Below are 21,835 nucleotides of genomic sequence, written 5' to 3' on the forward strand. Positions count from 1 at the left end.
GTTGAAGACTGCACAAGCAAGCAATATAATCCCTCAAATTTAACTAATGCTTCCCACAGACAAGGCATATCGGTATTTGACTGAAGCTAACCAGTAATTTTTTGAAACCTTTACAGCATGCTAAACCCTCATCACACAGTCCTCATTTGATAATATTACAAATAAGAATTAGATACAATCATCCAAATTAATAAACTAAAAATAAAAAATATTTTATTTTACACTCATCACCAAAATTCAGTAGCATCTACAAACTCTAATAAACTAATAAAATAAATAGAATTATAATACTATGCTTCCTTATAATAAAAAGCAATATATATTATCAATATATAAAGAACCTAACTCTACACTAAACAAAGCCATCCTAATCCATAAATTTAATATATATATATATATATATATATATATATATATATATATATATATATATATATATATATATATATAATATGTGTGTGCTAAAATAGTGGGTACCAACACACTAAATCCAATTTCACATTCAATGAAAAACAGAATTTTTTAAAAAGAAAATTTGATTTTTCCCAAAACCAAGGATAATTCTTTTAAAACATAGAGAACTTGAGCATGAACGGAGGCAACAACAAGCTTGCAAATCAATGTAGAAAATTCACTATGCAATGGCCGGTTTCATCATGAGATAATCAACCCACTAAGCACATAACATAAACCCTAAACAAGAACATTAAGCAATGCCACATCAACATCTAGATATAAAAAGAATTCCACCACTGAGCCCTAGATGCTAGGAAGAGAACACTTACCTCACAACGAAAGTGACACAAAACGCTTGACAATGAGACCTATCTCCATCCTCTCCCCTGGCACCACACACCAAAAAGGGAGATAAGAAATGAGGCTAGATCTCTCCCCTTTTCTTAATCCAAATGGGGATCTAAAATGAAAGAAAAGAAAAGACATCTAGAGTTTTGAAAACCTAAAATAAAATATAAACATAAACATAAAAAGGGGGTTTTCTTTTCTCCGTAACTGCTAAGCATGCAAAATTAAAAAGAAATATTGATTGTGTGAGGCCCATAACTCCTACTTGTTAAAAAAAATTTAGTCCTCTAAACTCTTACCTGATCAGATGAAAAGATGCAAGTATTAGTCCTCTAAACTCTTACCTGATCAGATGAAAAGATACGAGTATCTCTCTTTCATCTCTGGTTCTAACTCCCATGTCGCTACACACTCTGAATGATTGCTCCACTGAACTTTACATATGGAATGATCCGTCTTCTCAAAACTTGCTCTTTGAAATCCACAATCTTTACAAGGATGCTCCTCATATATCATATTGGAGTTTCAGAAGCTATTAAACAAGCCATTTGGATGAGGAAACTTATGCTAGACCTATGTTCTAATATGTCTAAAGCTACAATTATCTTATGTGACAATTCTGCAGCCATTTCAACTGCTAAGAATCCATTTTTGCATTGCAAAACTAAACATATTAAATTCAAGTATCATGTTGTTCATTACTATGAGGAGACGAAGTAAATCGAGACCATATATTGTTGTATTGAAGAGCAGTTAGCTAATATATTTACAAAGCATTTAAGCAGCAACAGATTTGAAAGTCTGAGAAGCCAACTAGGAATGTGTGTGACTTGAGCCCAAGGAAGAGATTAAAGACTGGAGATGAAATATATCAAGTGCAGTCACTAAATGGATGAAAATGGGCTCAAGTGTATGTGGTTTTGAATGAAGATTACATAGTAATTAAGTTATATTATGTGTATGTATTGTCTTGATTTGGATCAAGTCAAGTTAGTTAGTTAGTTAACTTAAGAATGTATGAGTTAGAAGTGTGAGAGTAGTGGGTAATTATGTATGAGCCAGAAGTGTGAGAATGGAGAGTAGTGGGTAGTTATGTTCTTTCTTTATTGTTGTTTCTTTTAGGTGATTGATAATATATGTAAGTGCATGTATAGCTATTAATATAGAAAGTGTGAGGAACCTTTGCTACTTCTATAATCAAATTATTCTCTTAGATTAAAAGCTTTCACATATCTCTCAAAACTTTGCCTCCATTAGATAGGAAGAAAGCTAGATATGGCAATTTGTACTCTACCCGACAGGTAAACCTGTACCTGCACCAGGTCAAAGAGGGTATTACCCAATTTGACCAGGTACAGGTACAGGTACGGGTATTATCCGTTAATTTTTTGAGCGAGTACGGGTCAGGTAAGGGTATGCCCCTACCCTATTCATACCCTTACCCATTGAAGTGGATACGAGTAAAACCCATACTCATACCCTTAGCCTCATAAAAACCTAAATAAAATATTACAATAATATTAAACATTCAATAATTATAATTATCTTACTATTTAATTTAAGGGTAAATTACAAGATTAGTCACTAAACTATCCACCAGTTGCTATTTTGATCACTAAACAAAAAAAAAATTCTATTTTGGTCACTAACCTTTTAAATTGCTTTCAATTTGGTCACTGACGCCAACGCCGTTAACGGTGATCTGACGTGGCTTAGCCATGTCAACGAACTTAACCACGTCAACACCTCTCTTTAAAAACCCGTCTTATTTCTTCTATCCCTTTCCCTTTCCTTTTTCTTTCTTCTTCCCCTTTCCCATTTCTTTCTTCTTCCTTGCCCTTTCTCCTTCAAATACCTTGGCATTGATCTTCCTTCCTTCATGGAGTCGGCCAATAAAGTAAGAAATCGTCGTAGTGGTGACCTTCTGTATGAGGAGCCTGAGGTATGTTCCATTTCTTTTACTTCTTTCCTCTCTTGTTTGGTGCCCTAATATTTAGTATTCATCTCATTAGGTAAGGGTTTAGGGTACCGATTTATGGCCATTGTGTCTTTATGCATGTTTTCAAGTAAAATATTTAAGGTTTAATGTGTCGTTGCATTTATTTACTTATCCTTTACTAGAGTTTGTACATATGCATGCTATTTTCTTTCAAATGATAATTTTGATGTGTTGATTTTTCTTATTCTTGTTTCTTATTCCTTTTCCTATTATATTAGTTTAATTTCTTATACAAGATGGTGTTGTCTTTATGTCTAATGATGAATGGTTTTTCTAATTATAAATGAGTTTCATACACTAATTCAATGTGAGCCTTTGCATGTCTTTATTCTTGCAGATTGATGCAACTTATGTCCATGAATCAGTTTCTTGTAATTCAGTGGGTTATTCAGGGCTTAGATATAGAATGTCTGATTGTTATGAGGAAGATGAAATGAATTAGAATGTTGAATACAATTTAGGTTGTGAGCCCGGGTTTAACAGTGATAGTTCTGACTCAGATTTTCATGAAAGTGACTATGATATGGAGGATGATGATGATCATGTTTTTGAAATTAACATTGACTTAGGCCTAGAGGATGATATGGGTGGTGTAAACCTCACTAGTAATTCAGAACCAGGTTCTAGGGTGGACTTTGATGATATTGAACATGTGCATGCAACTCAGGACTCAGAATATGATAACTCTGACTCTTTGCATAGTCAGGATGACTCTGATGACCTAGGTGTTTGTTCTAGAAAAATATGGCCAGAATTTAACAATCAAACAGATATGGATAACCCCAAATTAGCAAAAAGGATGATATTCTCTAGTAGAGAGGCATTGAAGGAAGCAGTGAGGCAATATGGAAGGAAAAGTAGATACAATATAAAGTTTGTAAGGAATGATAAGAATAGAATTAAAGCTATATGTAGAGAGCGTTGTCCATGGGTGATTTGGGGATCAAAATTTAACTCGAGAGATGATTTGGATGAGACTTGGTAGATTAAAACCTATGTTAGTGAGCATACATGTCCTAAGCAAATGAAAAATAGGAATGTGACATCTAAATGGATGGCCTCTCATTAACTTCCCAAGTTTGCAAGTGATCAAAATTATTCGATCACCTTATTACAGCAGGATGTTAGGAATGATTTCAATTTGCTAGTGCCATTGAGTAAGTGCCATAGGGCCAAACTTATAGCTTTAGAGTTGGTCCTAGGGAATGCAAAAGAACAATATGCAAAAATATATGACTACTTGCAAGAACTTAGGAAAACCAATGTAGGGACCACCACAATTTGTAACCTAGATTGTATATTATTCCTGAGGATGTATGTTTGCTTGCAAGCATGCAAGAATGGATTCAAATCTGGTTGTAGACCTATCATTAGTCTTGATGCATGCTTCTTGAAAGGATACTATGGGGGACATTTAATGGTGGTTGTGGGTATTGATGCCAATGATTGTTTGTATCCTCTTGCATTTGCTGTTGTTGAGAGTGAGAATTATGAGTCTTGGTGTTGGTTCATCCAATTGCTGATACAAGATTTTGAGATTGTTAACTTGTATCACTAGTCATTCATGTCAGACAAACAGAAGGTGCATAATTTTTCCATGTATACCTTTTTCCAATTTTTTTAAACCTTAACTTTTAATCTTGTAAACATTTTATTTATTGAATTCTATTTGGGCAGGGACTTGTTAATGCCTTACTTGAGTTGGTGCCAGATGCTGAGCATAGAACTTGTGTAAGGCATTTATACACCAACTTCAAGTCTCAATCTACCAACAAAGGAAAATCACTGAAGGATTGTCTGTGGAAAGCTGCCAGAGCAACTTACTTAAAAGAGTATGAGGATGCAATGGTGGAAATGAAGAATTTATCAAAGGTTGCTCAAAAATGGTTAGCAGATAAAGACCCGAAGCATTGGCCTAAGGCCTATTTCTCCACAAACATAAAGTGTGACATGTTACTGAATAATTTGTGTGAGTCATTCAATAAGTACATATTGGAGGCAAGAGGAAGACCTGTGCTCACTATGATGGAGACGATAAGAACCAAGTTGATGCAAAGGACTGCAATGAAAAAAGAGGCAGCTGAAAAGTATAAAGAGATTCTATGCCCTAAAATTCAGAAGAAAGTAGACAAAATTATTGAAGAGTCTAGTAGGTGTTGGGCTAGACAAGCTGGTGATGGAAAGTATCAGGTTTCATTTGGCCCAGTAGATCAACATGTGGTAGATTTGGATGTCCACAGTTGTTCCTGCAGAAAATGGGATCTCACGGGAATTCCTTGTAAACATGCTGTGGAAGTAATGTTTACAATTGAAGAAAGACCTGAGGGATATGTCCACCCATGTTACCACAAGGAAACATAGCTGCGGATTTATTCCAATTTCATTCAACCTATCAAAGGGGCAAAACAATGGAGTCATGTGGAAAACATAGAGCCTATTTTACCACCCTTGTTGAGAAGGCCCCCAGGAAGGCCACACAAAAGTAGAAGGAAAGAGGTAGATGAAGTCAGTGCAGGTTCTAAAATTACCAAATCAGGAGTGCAAATGACTTATAGAAAATGTGGAAAGACAGGGCATAATGTAAGAACATGTAAAGGAAAAGTTGGTGGTAACAATAGAAGATCTAAATTGCATGTAAGTTCTACATGATTTCTTTGCAACCCAATTCGAATGCACATTTTTATTTATTAATTGCTCATAGTTGTGTTTTTTTACAGGTTAGGAAACCCAATGAAAATGTTCCAAATCAACCTGCAAGTCAACCTACACATTCAGTTACTATCAGATGGATGCCTGATGTAAGTTTACCATGCAAAACAATTATTTTTTTCTTTCTCTACATTCTTTAATTATTTCATATATTTTCAATACAAGTTGAATGTTATGTCCTTTCATATAGGGTTCTTCACAAACTATAAGACAAACAGAAGCTGGAAGGATGCATGTTGAAGTAATGCAAGAGGTAAAACTATATATTAGTCATGTATTAATTTTTAACATTTGCTAACCCTATATATATATATATATATATATATATATATATATATATATTACTTTCACAGGGTTTTAATCAAGTTATAAATCAAATTAGCTCTCAAGGAGTACAAGTTAATGCTGGAAGAGAGGTAAAAATAGTTTTCTATATTTGTCCTGTATTGGTCTTTAGCATTTGGTAACCCTATATATTTTAATTTCACAGGGTTCCTCTCAATTTATAAATCAAATTAGCTCTCAAGGATTACAAGTCAGTGCTGGACAAGAGGTTAAAAAAATAAAACTACATTGGTCTTGCTTTGATTTTCATCATTCATTGATCCTATATATTTGTCTATATTTGTCCTTTCCTGCATTGTTTTTTACACTTACTTTCACAGGGTTCTGTTCACATTATAAATCAAGGAGGATTTGAAAGTACTCATGTGGAGGCAAGACAAGAGGTAATTTTTCTCTTTGGGTTCATATGGTTCTCTCTCACTCTCTCATATGTGTGCTACCAATTTTCTTTTCCTTTTTTTTTTAAAACCAGAGTCATGCTCCAATTGAAGAAACTAGACCAACAAAATCACAGACACAAAATGTTAAGTGGATGCCTGATGTAAGTATTATTTTTGTCATCCTTTTGATTTTTATTTGCATAATTTTTTAGAACTGGGGATGATTTATATTATTTGGCCACAGGGTTCTTCAAATGTTGTCGGCCAATCTAGTTTTCAAAATGTACATGTAGTAGCAATACAGGAGTCTTCTTCACTAATTGTAAGTCAAGCGATATAATTAAATAAATTTTTTTCCCTTGTGTGTGGTACTAATTTTTTTCATGTAATTCAGAGGGCTACTCAGAATGCTACTCAATTTGAAGAAGCTAGAACTACTCAACCACATGCACAAACTATTAGGTGGATGCCTGATGTAGGTTTATTAACCTTACATTTTTTTTCCAATATATGATTGTCTTCAGCTTTAATGAGTTACATTATTTCTGATTTTTAATAGGGTTCTTCTCAAGTTATAAACACACAGCAACATAGACAGCAAGGGAGACAAGTCCCTTCAAGGTATTTTACAGGTTTATCTCAAGGTGGAAGCAATGCCCAAAAGAAAAGAAAAATGCCTCAATTGCCTGCCAAGGCTCTTCTAGCAAACAAGAGAGAAAAAACTAAGGGTACACATGAAAAGAAGGATTGCTACTTGGGAGGTTGTGCACATTGTAGTTTTAAATGAATGTCATCTACGGAATTCTGTGTATTACCATTCTGAATATTATTATGTCATGATGTTGTTACCAGATTACTATGTTACTTATTTTGTATCATCTGCAGAATTACCAGATTATCTGCAGAATTCTGAGTGTCATTATGTTATTACCAGATGACTATGTTGCTTATTTTGTATCATCTGCATAATTACCAGTTTATTTGTAGATTTGTGTTGGTTATTCTATATCAACTGCAGAATTATGTGTTGGTTATTCTGTATCATCTTGAAATTTTGTGTATTATTAAAATATAATGACATTCTGTGTTGCTTATTCTATATAATGACATTTTGCATGAATTCTATTTTTTTTCTTGTTTTTGTTTGGCCAAAGAATTAATTTTTAAGTATTTGTGTGTATGTTCTTAGGGAGGTGCAAGTTCATTAAATTTGCAAAGCAGAATAAACAAGGATTAAGCATTAATTGTGTGAGAGTTATGCAATTTGTAGTCATTGGTTTCTGTTGTTTTTAGACATAGATGGTGTCGATTTGCAAGGTTGGGTACTAGATTATAGAGCTGCAGTGTTGATTAGCACTAAATTAATTATAGTTGTGTCAGTTGGAGAGAGATCAAATTCAATTAGCATGGACTTTTCTGGGGACCCTGGTGTACCCCATTGGGGAATAAATTATAGTTTTTCCCTTCCATTTTGAAGGCTTTCATACTGCAGGTCTCATTCAGATGGATTATCACAAGGGACCCATCGATTCCCCATTTATGAAGCATCATTTTCTCTACACAATAAAGGAAGAAATAGGGACAGTGATCAATATCCTATTTATTATCAATATGTGTTTGATGGCGCACTTTCTTCTTGTGGAAGGCCATCTAATAGCTTCCGGGCATTACAGTGGACGACTCCTACAAAAAAAATTTGAAGGAGTGAGGACAAGGAAGAAGAAAGAAATGGGAAAGGGGAAGGAGAAAGAAAGAGGAAAGGGGAAGCGGAAAGGGGAAGAAGAAAGAAGAAAGAAGACAGGTTTTTAAAGAGAGGTGTTGACGTGGTTAAGTTCGCTGACATGGCTAAGCCATGTCAGATCGCCGTTAACGGAGTTGGCGTCAGTGACCAAATTGAAAGCATTTTAAAAGGTTAGTGATCAAAATAGATTTTTTTTTTGTTTATGACCAAAATAGGAACTGGTGGATAGTTTAGTGACTAATCTTGTAATTTACCCCTTTAAAGATACAAATAGATTATTTTTTCATGATAATAGAACTTATCTCTCTTATTTAATTAATATTTTTAAAATAAATTTTTAAAATTTAAAATATGAAATTTGTTAATTTATATTATGATAAATTAAAGTCTTTTATTTATCAGATTATAATATTATTTATCATATATCATATATCAAATTCTAAAATTAATAATAATAAATATCCTATTTTATCTAAATTTAAATATTAGAGATTTTTCTATATATATATATATATATATATATATAGATTATGTTTAAGTTTGGGTTGTTAGACTTTGGGAGATTCCATGCTTTAAAGATAAATCAGAAATTAATATTATTGATATGGTTCTTATGGATGAACAAGTTTTTCTTTCTTTGATATAAAACTATTATTCATAGATGCTATAGATGAAAATTTTTCAAGGCAATGTTTTAGGTTTTGATCGTTTGCTGATATTTTGGTTTCATGCAAACTCGACGAAAAAGAATTATTTGGTAAGTATTTAACTATTTATGTAATTATTTATGTAATTGTTATGCCTTTAAAACTGATGCTTTATGATGCAACTTTGCTGAAGATGTAATAGGAGAAGTCGTTGGCAAAAATAATCCTAAAATTCAAAAATCATGTGGAAAGTCAAGCAAACTCGGGGATGTTGTGCTTTAAGATCTAGAGCATGCTTTACTTATATATTTTTGTTTAAAAAAATATTTATATGCATCATTATAGTCTAATAATCATATTTATTATGTCAAAAAGTTTTTTTTTTATATGTTAGAGTATATTCTTATTTGCTTATACTATCGTATATAAGTTTTAATGTGTATTTTTTTTCTTTGTTTTTACAATAGAACAAAAAAAACAAGCTTTCATGTACTTTGTTGGCTGGCTTGGTAGATGAGATTAATGGTTATCTAGAAGCTGAAGAATTAGAATCTCTTATTTGAAAATAAGGTTTGTGTAAAACAAATTAGCTTTGGTTATTAAATAATAATTTTTCATATTTAACATTTTTATAATTGATTTTATTCCAACAAATAATATTTCAGGACTATGTTGATGTTGTTGAGCTGAAGGTAATTTTTATGATATCACCTTTATTTTATGACAATTCTATATTAAATTTATGAATAAATAAAGTTTGATTGATGTGCAGAACTATATCTAACAATGAGGCAAAATCGTTATAAAGCTATCAACAAGATGAAAAAAAAATTGAAACAAGAAAAAACTAATTTGTAATAAATGATTTTAGTAATGGAGTCCCCTAAAGGATGACTTTATTTGTGTTTTATACCATTGTAACTCTATTAAATTTATGATTATCATTTAATTTTAATGAAGGCAAGATAGTTTATTTATATCATTTGTTATGAATATTAATATTACCATGTACCATTTATATGCATATCAATGATTTCATTAAGCATAAAATGTGTAAATAGTTATAAATTTATTATACTAATAATTTACTTTTCTTATTTAGTGGGGTAATTAAATTTTGTTTATATTTAATTTTTTATTGGAAAACAAAAATCAATTCCCAATAGTTCTATAAAAAATTTAATTATAATAAAAAAATATATATTGGACTTGGAATCTATAGGGAATAAAATTAAGTTAATTCATTTTGACGAATAAAATAAAATATTAAATGCTTGAAAATATATGTATAATAGGTACAATCTTAGTAAGCATATATGATAACAAAAAAAAAAGCTTATTTTTCTTGAATATTTTATTATATTGTTTTAAAATTAATGTAATAATTATATGTAATAAATTAATTGAAATATGATTCAATAAATTACATACTATTAGAGAGGTTGTGCTGCATATATATATATATATATATATATATATATATATATATATATATATATATATATATATATATATATATATATATATATCAAATATCATATATTTATCTATAAATAGATACATTTTGGGATTAGAAGGGTTCATTATTTGACTAAGAGAAAAAAAAAAATCTTATTTTATGATTATTATATTAGTTAATTGGCTTTCAAAAGTATAATTTCTGTTAAGAATTATTAATGTATATCAATAAATATAAATATATAAATTTGTGGATGAATAAGTAATTTTTTTTTAAATATTAAAATTTCATATAATATTTTGAAAATCTCTGAAATCATATTTAAACTTTAAAAACCAAATTTATAATTTCAAAAGTATTTATAATTGAAAATAAATTATAAATAATTTCGGAAATTGACAAAATTTTGATTTACTTAATATTAATCAAACACAAGATATTTGTAATTTTGTACTAAAACTTTAAAAGTAAATTATAATTACAAAAATATTATTGATAGTTTTAAAATTGGCAAAACTTTGATTTACCTAATCCTAATCAAACACAAACTAAAAATTTTAATAATAAATAAAAACAAAGCAAGATGAGACATTGGGGCCTTTTGGAGTGAGTGGTTAGATTATTATAATACATTGCTAATAGCAATTATATAAGCTATTTGTGGGTATTCTTAAAAAATACTTGAAGGTAACATATTTTAATTGGTTGTCTTATTTCATCTAGATATCTTATAACAATATATTAGAATATGTACATACTCATATATATATATATATATATATATATATATATATATATATATATATATATATATATATATATATCAATATATATAAAAAAAATAAGGAATAATTATGAAAATTATAAATATTTATGCTAAAAACTATCAATATATATAAATATGTAAATTTGTGGATGATTATTAAAATTATTTTCAATATATGAAAAGTTGATATGATATTTTCATAATCTTTTAAATCAAACTAAACTTTGAAACCAAATTTATAATTTCAAAAATAGTTGTAATTGAAAAAATTATTGATAATTTCAAGTAATTGATAAAACTTTGAATTACATAATACTAATAAAACACAAACTATCCTTTATGTTTTACCAAAACTTTAAAAGCAAATTGTAATTTCTAAAATATTTGTAATTCAAAAGCATTATTGATATTTTTAGATATTGACAAAACTTTGATTAACGAAATACTAATCAAACACAAACAAGAAACTTTAATTATAAATAAAACCAAAGCAGGATGAGAAATTGGGACTTTGTGGAGTAGGCAACTATTTGTAGACATTCTCCAAAAGTACTAACAAGATATTATAATCTAATTGTTTGTCTTATTTGATTTAAATATTTTATAATAATATATTAGTATGTATATACACTCACATATTTATAATATATTCATTATTCATTATTCACTCTACTATATAAACAACAATTTCATTCCATATTTGAACTATGTTAATATATTGGGGGAATTGTTTTTATTTGTAAACTCCTAATTTGGTCTTTAAAATAGTTTTTAAAATGAATTGGAGAATCATTCAATGGGTCAATATTGGAAAAACCAATAAACAAATTTTTAAAATTTAGATTAAGTTTATTGTTTTCCAAAGATTGAATGTATTAAGTTTCAAGGATAATTATGCCTTTGATACAAACACTATTATTAACATCATCTATTGCATCCATTTCTCCCGTGCATAGCGCGGGCATAACACTAGTATATACATACATACATACATATATATATATACATACATACATATATATATATATATATATATATATATATATATATATATATATATATATAATTTTTTTATTAAGCTAAATATTTACCATAATTTAGTAATTTACTCAAAATCTATCTTCATGGCGATTAATTTGAATATAATACTTTAAATTTTCTCTTCATATATTATTTTTAATTTTATTTAATTTTTATATTTATATCTGATAGTGCATAATATTATCAAATTTGAATTTCAGATATATATTAATAATCATAATTAAATTAAAAAAATTAAACGTGATAAAACAAGTATAAAAAATAATGTCATAATAATTTATTCTATAAATTATAAGAGCATTATGAAAAATAAGACGCAAACAAGAAATCAATTGGATATATAAATTAATCAATTTATTTACAAACTAATGAGAATTACTTAATTTATAATTTCACTTAAATTCAAAATCTGGCTAGACATTTATAAAATTTGAAACTATATAAAATATTGATAGTAGATATATGAAAAATTTAAAACAAAAACCAAGATAGTTAAACTTAAGCAACAAAAGTAGAGTTGCGGTTGAGTCCTAAATAGATGCTAATAAAAATCAATCACTTGTTAATTTGTATAAATCAATTTGTTACATATAAGTTTTATGTGATTATATATTAAGATAAACAAATATGTATCAACTTGTAATTTTGAATTTATGGGCATGTGTTTAAACATTGTATTATTATTATTATTATTTAAATTTAATTCGGTAATTTGAACAACGGGTAAGCATGTACGCGCGGGTATACTCGTACCTTGTGGGTAAGGGTAAGAGTAAGAGTATGATATTTTTTTACTCTGGAGGGTACGGGTATAGGATAGGGGTTACAAATACGAGTAAGAGTTTTTTCATACCTTACCCATATCCTACCCGTTGTCATCCAGGAGAGCTCTCATTACCCATATCCAATAGATGCTCAAGTATGCTCACCTCAAGATATTCAGGGGCGGACCCACATGGGTGGTAGCCCGGGCTGAAGCCTGGGCTGGCCAGCCAAAAAACCTTAGAAGAATTGTGTCAAATAAGATTTTATATATGAATATTAATGTTTTATAATATTTTGTTTGTATAAAGCTAATATGTAATGGGCATGTGCTTGAGTGGTTTGTGAAAATTGGATGGTAGGAGTCCACCATGGTTCAAATCCTAGAGTTTGCAATGTTAAGTTTTTAATAATTTTAGTAATTAAAATAATTTTTTCCCAAAAAATTGCAAAAATTTTAAAAATTATAAAAAATAATGTTCTAAACTTTATAATATTTTTAATAATTAAGAAAAAATTAAATTGATAATGTGGAATGACAAATGTAAAAAGTTTTAGTAATGAAAATTTTTTCTTATTTAAAAATTTCTAGAATTTTAAGTTTTAATAAAATTTGAGAAATTGTTCAAAACATCCCTCACAATGATAGTAGTTGACTTTAACCCCCCTTACCGATGAGTTCTGGTTCTGCCACTGGTCGTGGATGGACTGAAGAGAGGCCATGGTTGGGCTAAAAACGCAAGAAAATTAAAGGTTGACGAATATAAGAATATTGACTTTTATTTAAGCTCGGGCTGAACTAAATTCCTGAGTCAGCCACTGAAGATATTCAACCTACTCTATTGGATAGCTGGGCGCTAAGTAGATCCATTGTAGGGGCCTAGATAACTCAACCTATCTATTGTTTTGATCATGCTATGTATCTAAGTATTTTTCCCTGTATCATTTTTGTATCCTTGCAAGGTAATCTGCTCTTTGCATGAATGGGCTAGTGAGGTGTTATATATTTACCTAAAATTATTATCTAGTTCAGAATCCCTTGCTTTGGCCTATTGTGGCTATGGTTGCTCACATTCTCCATAAGTTAAATCGAGCTCATTTTTCACTTGATCATGAATAAGTTAGTGATTGATCAAACTTTTCTATGGATGAAGTGTTTTGATTCCTGCACACTCATGATGCCAACTGTACAAGGTAGGGTGCATCTTTTTATGAAACTCCACTTCACAATACCACTTTTCAAGTGTTGTTCTCCTAAGAAATTGTGTATTCACCAGGCAATTGGATGCTCATCAACGAGCTTGTGAGTGATCCTGAACCTCAATTTAGCCAAATTTATTTATTCAGTATGTGGTTTTTTTCAGTATGTGGTCTTTTTTCTTTTCCGTCTCTTTATATATAAACAATGCCAAATTTATTTATTCAGTATGTGGTTTTTTTTCATCCACTAATGCCAAATTTATTTATTCAGTATGTGGTTTTTTTTTTCTTTTCCGTCTCTTTATATATAAACAAAATTAGTCAGTCTCCCCAAGACACATTTTCCTCATCTTCTTGTACTTCTTCATCCAACGGACTACAAGAGAAAACCAACAATCTGATGACAAAGAACCTGATCTGAATTGTCTGATTCTCTGAATTAGTAAAGAAGAGGAAAAGAAAGCCTCAACAACAATGTTTCAGCACACACACACTAAGAATAGGGAGCTGCTTGTTTTCAGACAATGCTATTCACCATATCTTTTTCATTTCAAAAAGATATAATCACCAAAATAGGTCATGTACTTTTCTCTCCCTTCCCTTTTGGTCCCTCTACTCAGAAATACTCCCGACTAGTCCCTCTACTTTTAAAAATGTGTCCACTTAGTTAAAATGCTCCCAACCAGTCCCTCTATTTTTAAAAATGTGTCCACTTAGAGGGCACATTTTTAAAAGTAGAGGGACTAATCGGGAATATTTCTGAGTAAAGGGACCAAAAGAGAAGAGAGAGAAAAATAGAGGGACTAACTAGGGTATTATAAACTTTCAAAAGATATATATGAAGTTCATTACATGCACGGACCATCTCCACAACTTGTACATGATATAATAAATATAACAAGACTCATGACACTAATTTCATTACATGACAACCAAAACAATCTATCACCATACACGTACCCAGCTTCCAAGTAGCTCTCGAACTCCCTCCCTGCTTCTCTCCAGGTCTTCAGCTGATCATCAATAGGAATGCAATCAAAATCCTGCAAACACAGTCCAACACAATCCACTAAAGGCAAATTGTTGATAATCTTTCTGGACAAATAATACATAGGGAAAAAAAAAAGAAAATATAATATAGCTCAACCCAAAAAAAATTCTGAATGCAATCTCCCACATGTAATTAGTACAATTGTTTTTTTCATATCCATGCTATGCCTTCGCACTATGCATGCCTTGCTTGTGCAGGACAAGAATCAAAAGTAAACTATATCAAAACTCATCTAATTAAATATTTAAAAAGATCAAAGACAAACCTCTTAAGTACCAGACAAATCTTCTGTATTTTGACCATATAAATTTTAAAAAAAATTTCAATCAATAAACACTTTGATAAATTAAAATGTGGGCCCCACACATTTTTTTAATTATTTTATTAATTGTGCATGAATGGCAGTTACGGAATTTTATTTATTTATCTTTTATTTAGGTTTCAAAACCCTAGCCGCCGCCTCTTTGTTTCCCTCGTTATGGATCTTTGTTTGGACTAAGGAAGAAAGAGAGATCTAGGTTTTTTCCCCCTCTTCTCCTCTTTTTCTTTTGATTTGGTGTGTGGTGCCGACGGCGAGGACGGGGATAGGTCTCTCCGTCAAGGGTTTTGTCTCTTACGTTGTGAGGTTCCATCAAAAAAATATCGTAGGATTTTGGGGGTTTTTGAGCGATCGACATGTAAGTACACCACATATAAATATGTACATATATGTATATACAAATTTTTGATTCCCAATAATCATCTACGTAATTATTTAATTAACTTGGGTTTTACTGTTAAAATTATTCCAAGGCTATTTTGTTACTATGTTTAATCATCATTTAGTAATATTATTTATTTATTTTATTTGTTTTATAATATTCTGTTTAATTAGAGATTTTATGTTAACTTACACCAATAGTTGTTAATTTAATCATTCTATGGATTCATGATATTTTGTTTAAGTTACTTTATTTATTTAATTTATGATTTCTTGGATTGGTTTGGGTTGCTGGAAAAGAGTTTATCTATATAATGTTTTCCTGATTAACTATATTTGTTATAATGGTGTTTCCAAATTTAAATAAATTTTTATATTGTGTGGAATATCGTGTGAGTTGATAAATGATTATTTGATATAATTGGATTAATTTTCTTAGAAAACGGGATCACTAAATTTTCATATTATTGCGTTGACGATAATTTTGGACGTACTGGTATATTTTTGTATAGAAATCCCTAGTCCCCAATTAACAATGCAATAACCCTGTCACTGGGGGTTAAACACTAACCGTGTCGACACGTACTTCTAACATAAAAACTATAGTTTTGCACTGTTCCGTCGGTGAAGAATAACGGCTTTTGATATTCTGGCTCGGGTCACCGAGGGTAAACCTATGAGTTCTGAAATCTGACTCGGGTCACCGAGTTTAAATAAATGAGTTCTGATATTTTGTTTTGGCATTAGTTGTTTGGGGGACTTATATACTCATTATTTTGATAAATTAAATCTGTTTTGAACCATTTCTGATTTATGGGTTCATTTTGATATTTATTTCATTATATTACATTTTGTATGTTTTTAAAGATTATTGGACATTTTGTAATCCTGATATTTTTAGTGGTTACTTACTGGGCTCCCAAGCTCATAATCCTGTTGTTAATTTTTTCAGGTTTTGAGGCCTTATATGCTTACTTGGTTTTGGCCTTGTAGGTGTACGGCCGTTTGTCGGCGTCCCTAGTCCATAGAGCTGGGTTCATGGCGTGACACTTTGATAAATTAAAAACTAATAGATATACCTTATCAATGACATATTATTTCCATAATTAGAAAAAAAATCTTTCAAATTCTGGTCGGAAGTTCTTCACTTCCTGTCAGTATATACCAATATAATATTGAAACGTTATTAATGTGACTGAAGAAATGTCCCAGATATTGATCACTGTTATTCAATTGCAGCTATCACTCTGACCTGATCTTCAACCACAATTAGAATTATATTAGCAAGCAAACATTTATGGCCCGTCCACATGATCTGACAGAAATAAATTATTCAATTTATAAATCCAATTATCAATCAATTTGAAGATACTCCAAGATCCGATGTCTGGATGTGATTCTCTTAATTACAATAAACAAATCGTTAATGTACGGCCTACATCCTTCTCCGCATCTAACTCTATTTTAAAATTTTAAATTTCGTAGTGTGCATCAAACCTTTTGAAGATTGATTCATTATCAAAATAATTTATTGACACAAAATTTTAAATTTCTCAACTTGGATGCTATACAGGGGTGATTCAAATATAATTAAAAGTTTAAACCTAAATTTCTAAAATGTGACCTCCAATTTATTAAATAAAAATTAAATTTTATTTAAATTTATTTTGGCAAATCCTCTGGACAGCCTCATAATCATGATCACTTAAACTAAATGGATGTATTTGAATTTTGTAATTAATAACTCAAGAACACATGCCAAAAAGCAATAACAATCAATTAAAAACCTTTTAATTTATTATAAAAATGATAAAGATTAAATTGGTCGTTATAAAAAAAATGCAATATGTTAAAAAAATTGTAAGAAAATAAAAAGAAAAATAGGAATTTTAAAAGATTAGATGAGATTATATAGACTTGGAAAAATATTAAATTACAAAATTTAAAACTTAAATTTATAATACTTAATAATTAGTATAATTATAACCATGCGGTAAGGGGTTCAAAAATCGGAGGCCTAAAGTTAATGCTTTAATGGCCTAAGCCTTGAGCTCCCATTGAATTGTTGGGTAAACAATGAAAGACAAATATAATAGATTAAGAGAGAAATCGCATCCCACCTGTCAATTCATGAATGATTCACATGATGCTGGCATATTTCTAAAAATAGCATCCCATTCGTCTCGATTCATGGATGATTAATCCTCGTGTATCATCTCTTCCCATTCACAATTTAAATATTTTCCTTGCGTTTCATATTCTCACTTATTTAAGGTAGCCTGCCCTACAATGTGTAATCAACATTCTATACACATTTCCATGTAATATTTGTATGTTTAACTTCTAAAATTTTTTCACTTAATAATTTTTTTAATATTTACCAGTAGTTTTTATTTTATAAGAGTTACAAATTCTCTTTAATAATAAGGAGAAAATTAATATTTTCATTTATACTAGGAGAGCATATATACTAACTCTTAAAATATTTTTTTGCACTCCTCCCACTCTTTTATTTTTTTCTCTCACTTCTTCATTCTCATTCTTATTCACTTTTCTCAATTTCTGAAAAAAAAACTTTAACATTTACCAACAATCAAATTGTTTATTGGTAGCTGGGTCCCTAATAGAATCTTTCATAAGTGATGAGAGTTGGAATCTTGGGTGAAGTTATATTTTTGGAAATATGAGTAGTGGTTGTATACGGGTGATCTTTGTGTCATGTGTGCGTGAAAAAAATAATTAAAACCATAATTAATCATTAATCTTTAATTAGGTGGCCAAAAAATTCACCTACTTTTTCCTCTTAACCATTTTTTTTTTTGACATTCCATGGACCCGGCTGGGTAGATCAATGGGGATTTGTGAGCTGGCATATTTGATTAACACTTGTTTCTATAAAATAGGATTTAAATGAAACATACAACAAAATCAGTATCAAGAATATACAACTGTTACTATTCAGAATGCCTTCTTCTTTCCAAAAATCATGTCTTGGTGAACCGATGGTTCAACTTCCTGCTTTAGAAACATCACCTGGTTTGGAGGGGAAAAAGATCTTGAGCCTTAGAAATAGCTCAAAAGAAGCCATTATTGAGCTTATTCAATCAATTATCACCTCCAATCCAAAAGTTGATGAGCCATTCTTTGTCATGGACTTGGGAGTCATTGTAGAGCTCTTTAAGAATTGGAACCACTCTTTGAAGAATGTTCGGCCTTATTATGCCGTCAAATGCAACCCAGACCCCGCTTTTCTCGGCACAATGGCGGCACTTGGTGCCGGCTTCGACTGTGCCAGCCGTGGAGAGATCGAAGCCGTGCTGGCCCTTGGTGTCACTGCTGACAGCATCATCTATGCCAACCCATGCAAACCAGAATCACACATCAAGCTCGCAGCTGAAGTTGGTGTCAATCTCACCACCTTCGACTCCATTCATGAGCTGCCCAAGATCAAGAAACACCATCCAAAGTGTTCTCTGTTGCTTCGCCTCAAAGCACCCGATGATTCCGGGGCACGCAGACGACTAGGGACAAAGTACGGTGCATTGCCGGAGGAGGTTGAGCCATTACTCCGTGCTGCAAACGAAGCTGAGCTTACAGTGATAGGGGTGTCTTTCCACGTAGGGAGTGGTGCCACTAACTCCGACACCTACCGAACAGCCATTGCCTCAGCCAGGGCTGTGTTCGATGTGGCAGACAAAGTTGGAGGAGCTCGTATGCACATGCTTGATATTGGAGGTGGATTCTCGGCAGGGACTCAATTTGAAGAAACAACCAATGTCATCAAAATTGCTATTGAAACATACTTCTCTGATATACCTGAGCTTGAAGTAATTGCTGAGCCTGGGAGAGTTTTCGCCGAGACAGCATCGACTTTGGCTACAAACATTGTTGGGAAGAGAGTGAGGGGCAAAGTGAGGGAGTATTGGATCAACGATGGGATCCATGGTTCATTTAGTTGCATCAAGAATGATACTGCAACCGTGACAATGATGCCGTTGGCTTGTTATTCGAGCTCCAATAATGTTCGGTGTGTAGGAAAAGTGAAATATTCATCAACTATTTTTGGTCCAACATGTGATTCTATGGACACCATTCGGAAGGAGGAGATGCTGCCGGAGTTGGAGGTGGGGGATTGGCTTGTGTCCCCTAACATGGGTGCATACACAAAATCTATGGGATCTGACTTCAATGGTTTCTTAACCTCGGGTATTTGTGTTTATCTTGGGTGCTCTGGTGGATATTAAAAGGCTCTGTGTATGTTTTATTATTTATTTGTATGAGTACTTGGATTTATTATTGCATCAATGCATTAAATAAATTAGTTTATATCACATGACAATATTGCAAACGAATCATATATTACTTTAATCACTACAAGAAAAATCCTAAACTGACTCGGTACAATTGGCATAGAAATAAGTTTAAAAACTATGCCAAAATGCCTTTGCACTACAAATAAATTGCCATATAGTGACAGTATAAAAAATGTTGGTAAAAATCAATAATCCGTTGGTAAAGGTTTTAAAACTTTATACCAACGGTAAAAATACCTATTCCAACACTGCTTTTACCGTCGGTAAAAGTGTTGTAGGTATAGACCTATACCAACGGATATAGCATTCGTTGGAATAGATTTATTAGTTTTACTGACATATTATGACTATAACTATTGGTCATACTATTGAGATAGCACCGTCAAATTGCTTACTCTATACCAACAGTAAAAACACTTATTCCAACAATTTTTTGACCATTAGTAAAAGTCGTGTGTATACATTTATACCAATGGTTATAACTTTTGTTGGAAAAGATTCATGGGATTTACCAACGAAATATAACTGTAACTACATTTATTGGAATAAGTCCATTTGATTTATCAATGACTACAACATTCGTTGCTATAGATGTATATTGAAAAATACATGTTTAGTTTTAGCAACGACTATACCGTTGGTAAAAATCTTTATATTAATAATTAATCTGTCAATATAACCATTATTACACATGTAAATATATTATGAATAATTTAATACCTCATGCACAATTAAATTAATTTACAATAAATTAAAACAATCAATGCCTTTAAAATAACAAAAACAAAAACATTCCACTAAAAAGAAAAATGAAAAACTATTACATCACCACAAACATATTTTTATAAGGTACATGTTCAAAAGTAAACTTCCATTCAATCTTCATAACCAAGAATTCTTGCCTCAATTACAACTCTAACACCAACATTGCACTAATATATATATATATATATATATATATATATATATATATATATATATATATTTCATCATCACAAACATATATTTATAAAAATACATGTCCAAAAAAATAAACAATTATTCAATCTTGATAACCAAGTGTTCTTGTCTCAATTCCAAATCTAACACAAAGATAAACTACTTTCATTTAATGTCTAACAAACAAATAAAGAGACAAGGATTTGCTCAAATAAAACCGATGTCATCTTTTAAAAAGCATCACCTACAAAAAAGCATTTAAAAAAAATACAATTAATAACATGTATGCATAAAATAAAACATTAATTCAAAAACTTAAACAAATAAACTATTTAAATGACAAAAAAATAATGAGCTTACTTGATGCATTTAAATTTGTTTGATGATTTGATTCATGAGAATGATTATTCCCATGTGGTATTTGTTGATCACTAGAAGCATCAAGTAGCTACAAATCATGTAAAATAGAAGTTAAACATTTATCCAACAGCGACATCAAGTGATTAATATTATTAAAAATATATGTTGATGCAGAGTTCGAAGACACAAATCTGATAATTCGCATGATGTCACAGATGCATGTCTTCATCAACTTAAGGCATGGATACCAAGAGATATGTGTAAACACACAGACTAAACACCAATTATGAAAAAGCATAAAAATCCATACCCCAATACAACTTTCTTCATTTTTTTGATTATCAATGTTTTACGCTATTTCATCCTCGAATTAACAAAGAATGCATTAACTACAATTGATAAAATATACTTTGCCCTAAACAATAAGTAGAATTCCAAGATAATTTAACAATAATTAACTAAATAAATCTATATTAAAAATCGCCAATCAATTTCGAGGAATTAAATTACTCATAGATAAAAACTTTTTGAGTAAGTAATCTTCCAATCGATCAAAAATTTTAACTTTTGAATAAGCCATGAATCATTGCCTCATGGAGACCGGATAAAAAAATATGCG

At 30.7% G+C, this 21,835-nt stretch overlaps 1 protein-coding gene across 1 annotated transcript; it reads left to right on the forward strand.

The window, feature by feature from the left end:
* Nucleotides 1-18,578: 18,578 nt before the first annotated feature.
* Nucleotides 18,579-19,848, forward strand: LOC120276141 (ornithine decarboxylase-like). Its single transcript, XM_039282874.1, has one exon. It carries the CDS (start codon nucleotides 18,607-18,609, stop codon nucleotides 19,846-19,848), a length of 1,242 nt encoding a protein of 413 aa, XP_039138808.1. The 5' UTR covers nucleotides 18,579-18,606.
* The last annotated feature ends 1,987 nt before the right edge of the window (nucleotides 19,849-21,835 follow it).

The sequence above is a fragment of the Dioscorea cayenensis genome, chromosome 14 (assembly GCF_009730915.1).
Source record: "Dioscorea cayenensis subsp. rotundata cultivar TDr96_F1 chromosome 14, TDr96_F1_v2_PseudoChromosome.rev07_lg8_w22 25.fasta, whole genome shotgun sequence".
Classification (NCBI taxonomy): domain Eukaryota; kingdom Viridiplantae; phylum Streptophyta; class Magnoliopsida; order Dioscoreales; family Dioscoreaceae; genus Dioscorea; species Dioscorea cayenensis.

Excerpts from the sequence above, each read along its gene's own strand:
- LOC120276141 (XM_039282874.1), top strand. The coding sequence starts at position 18,607 with ATGGTTCAACTTCCTGCTTTAGAAACATCACCTGGTTTGGAGGGGAAA.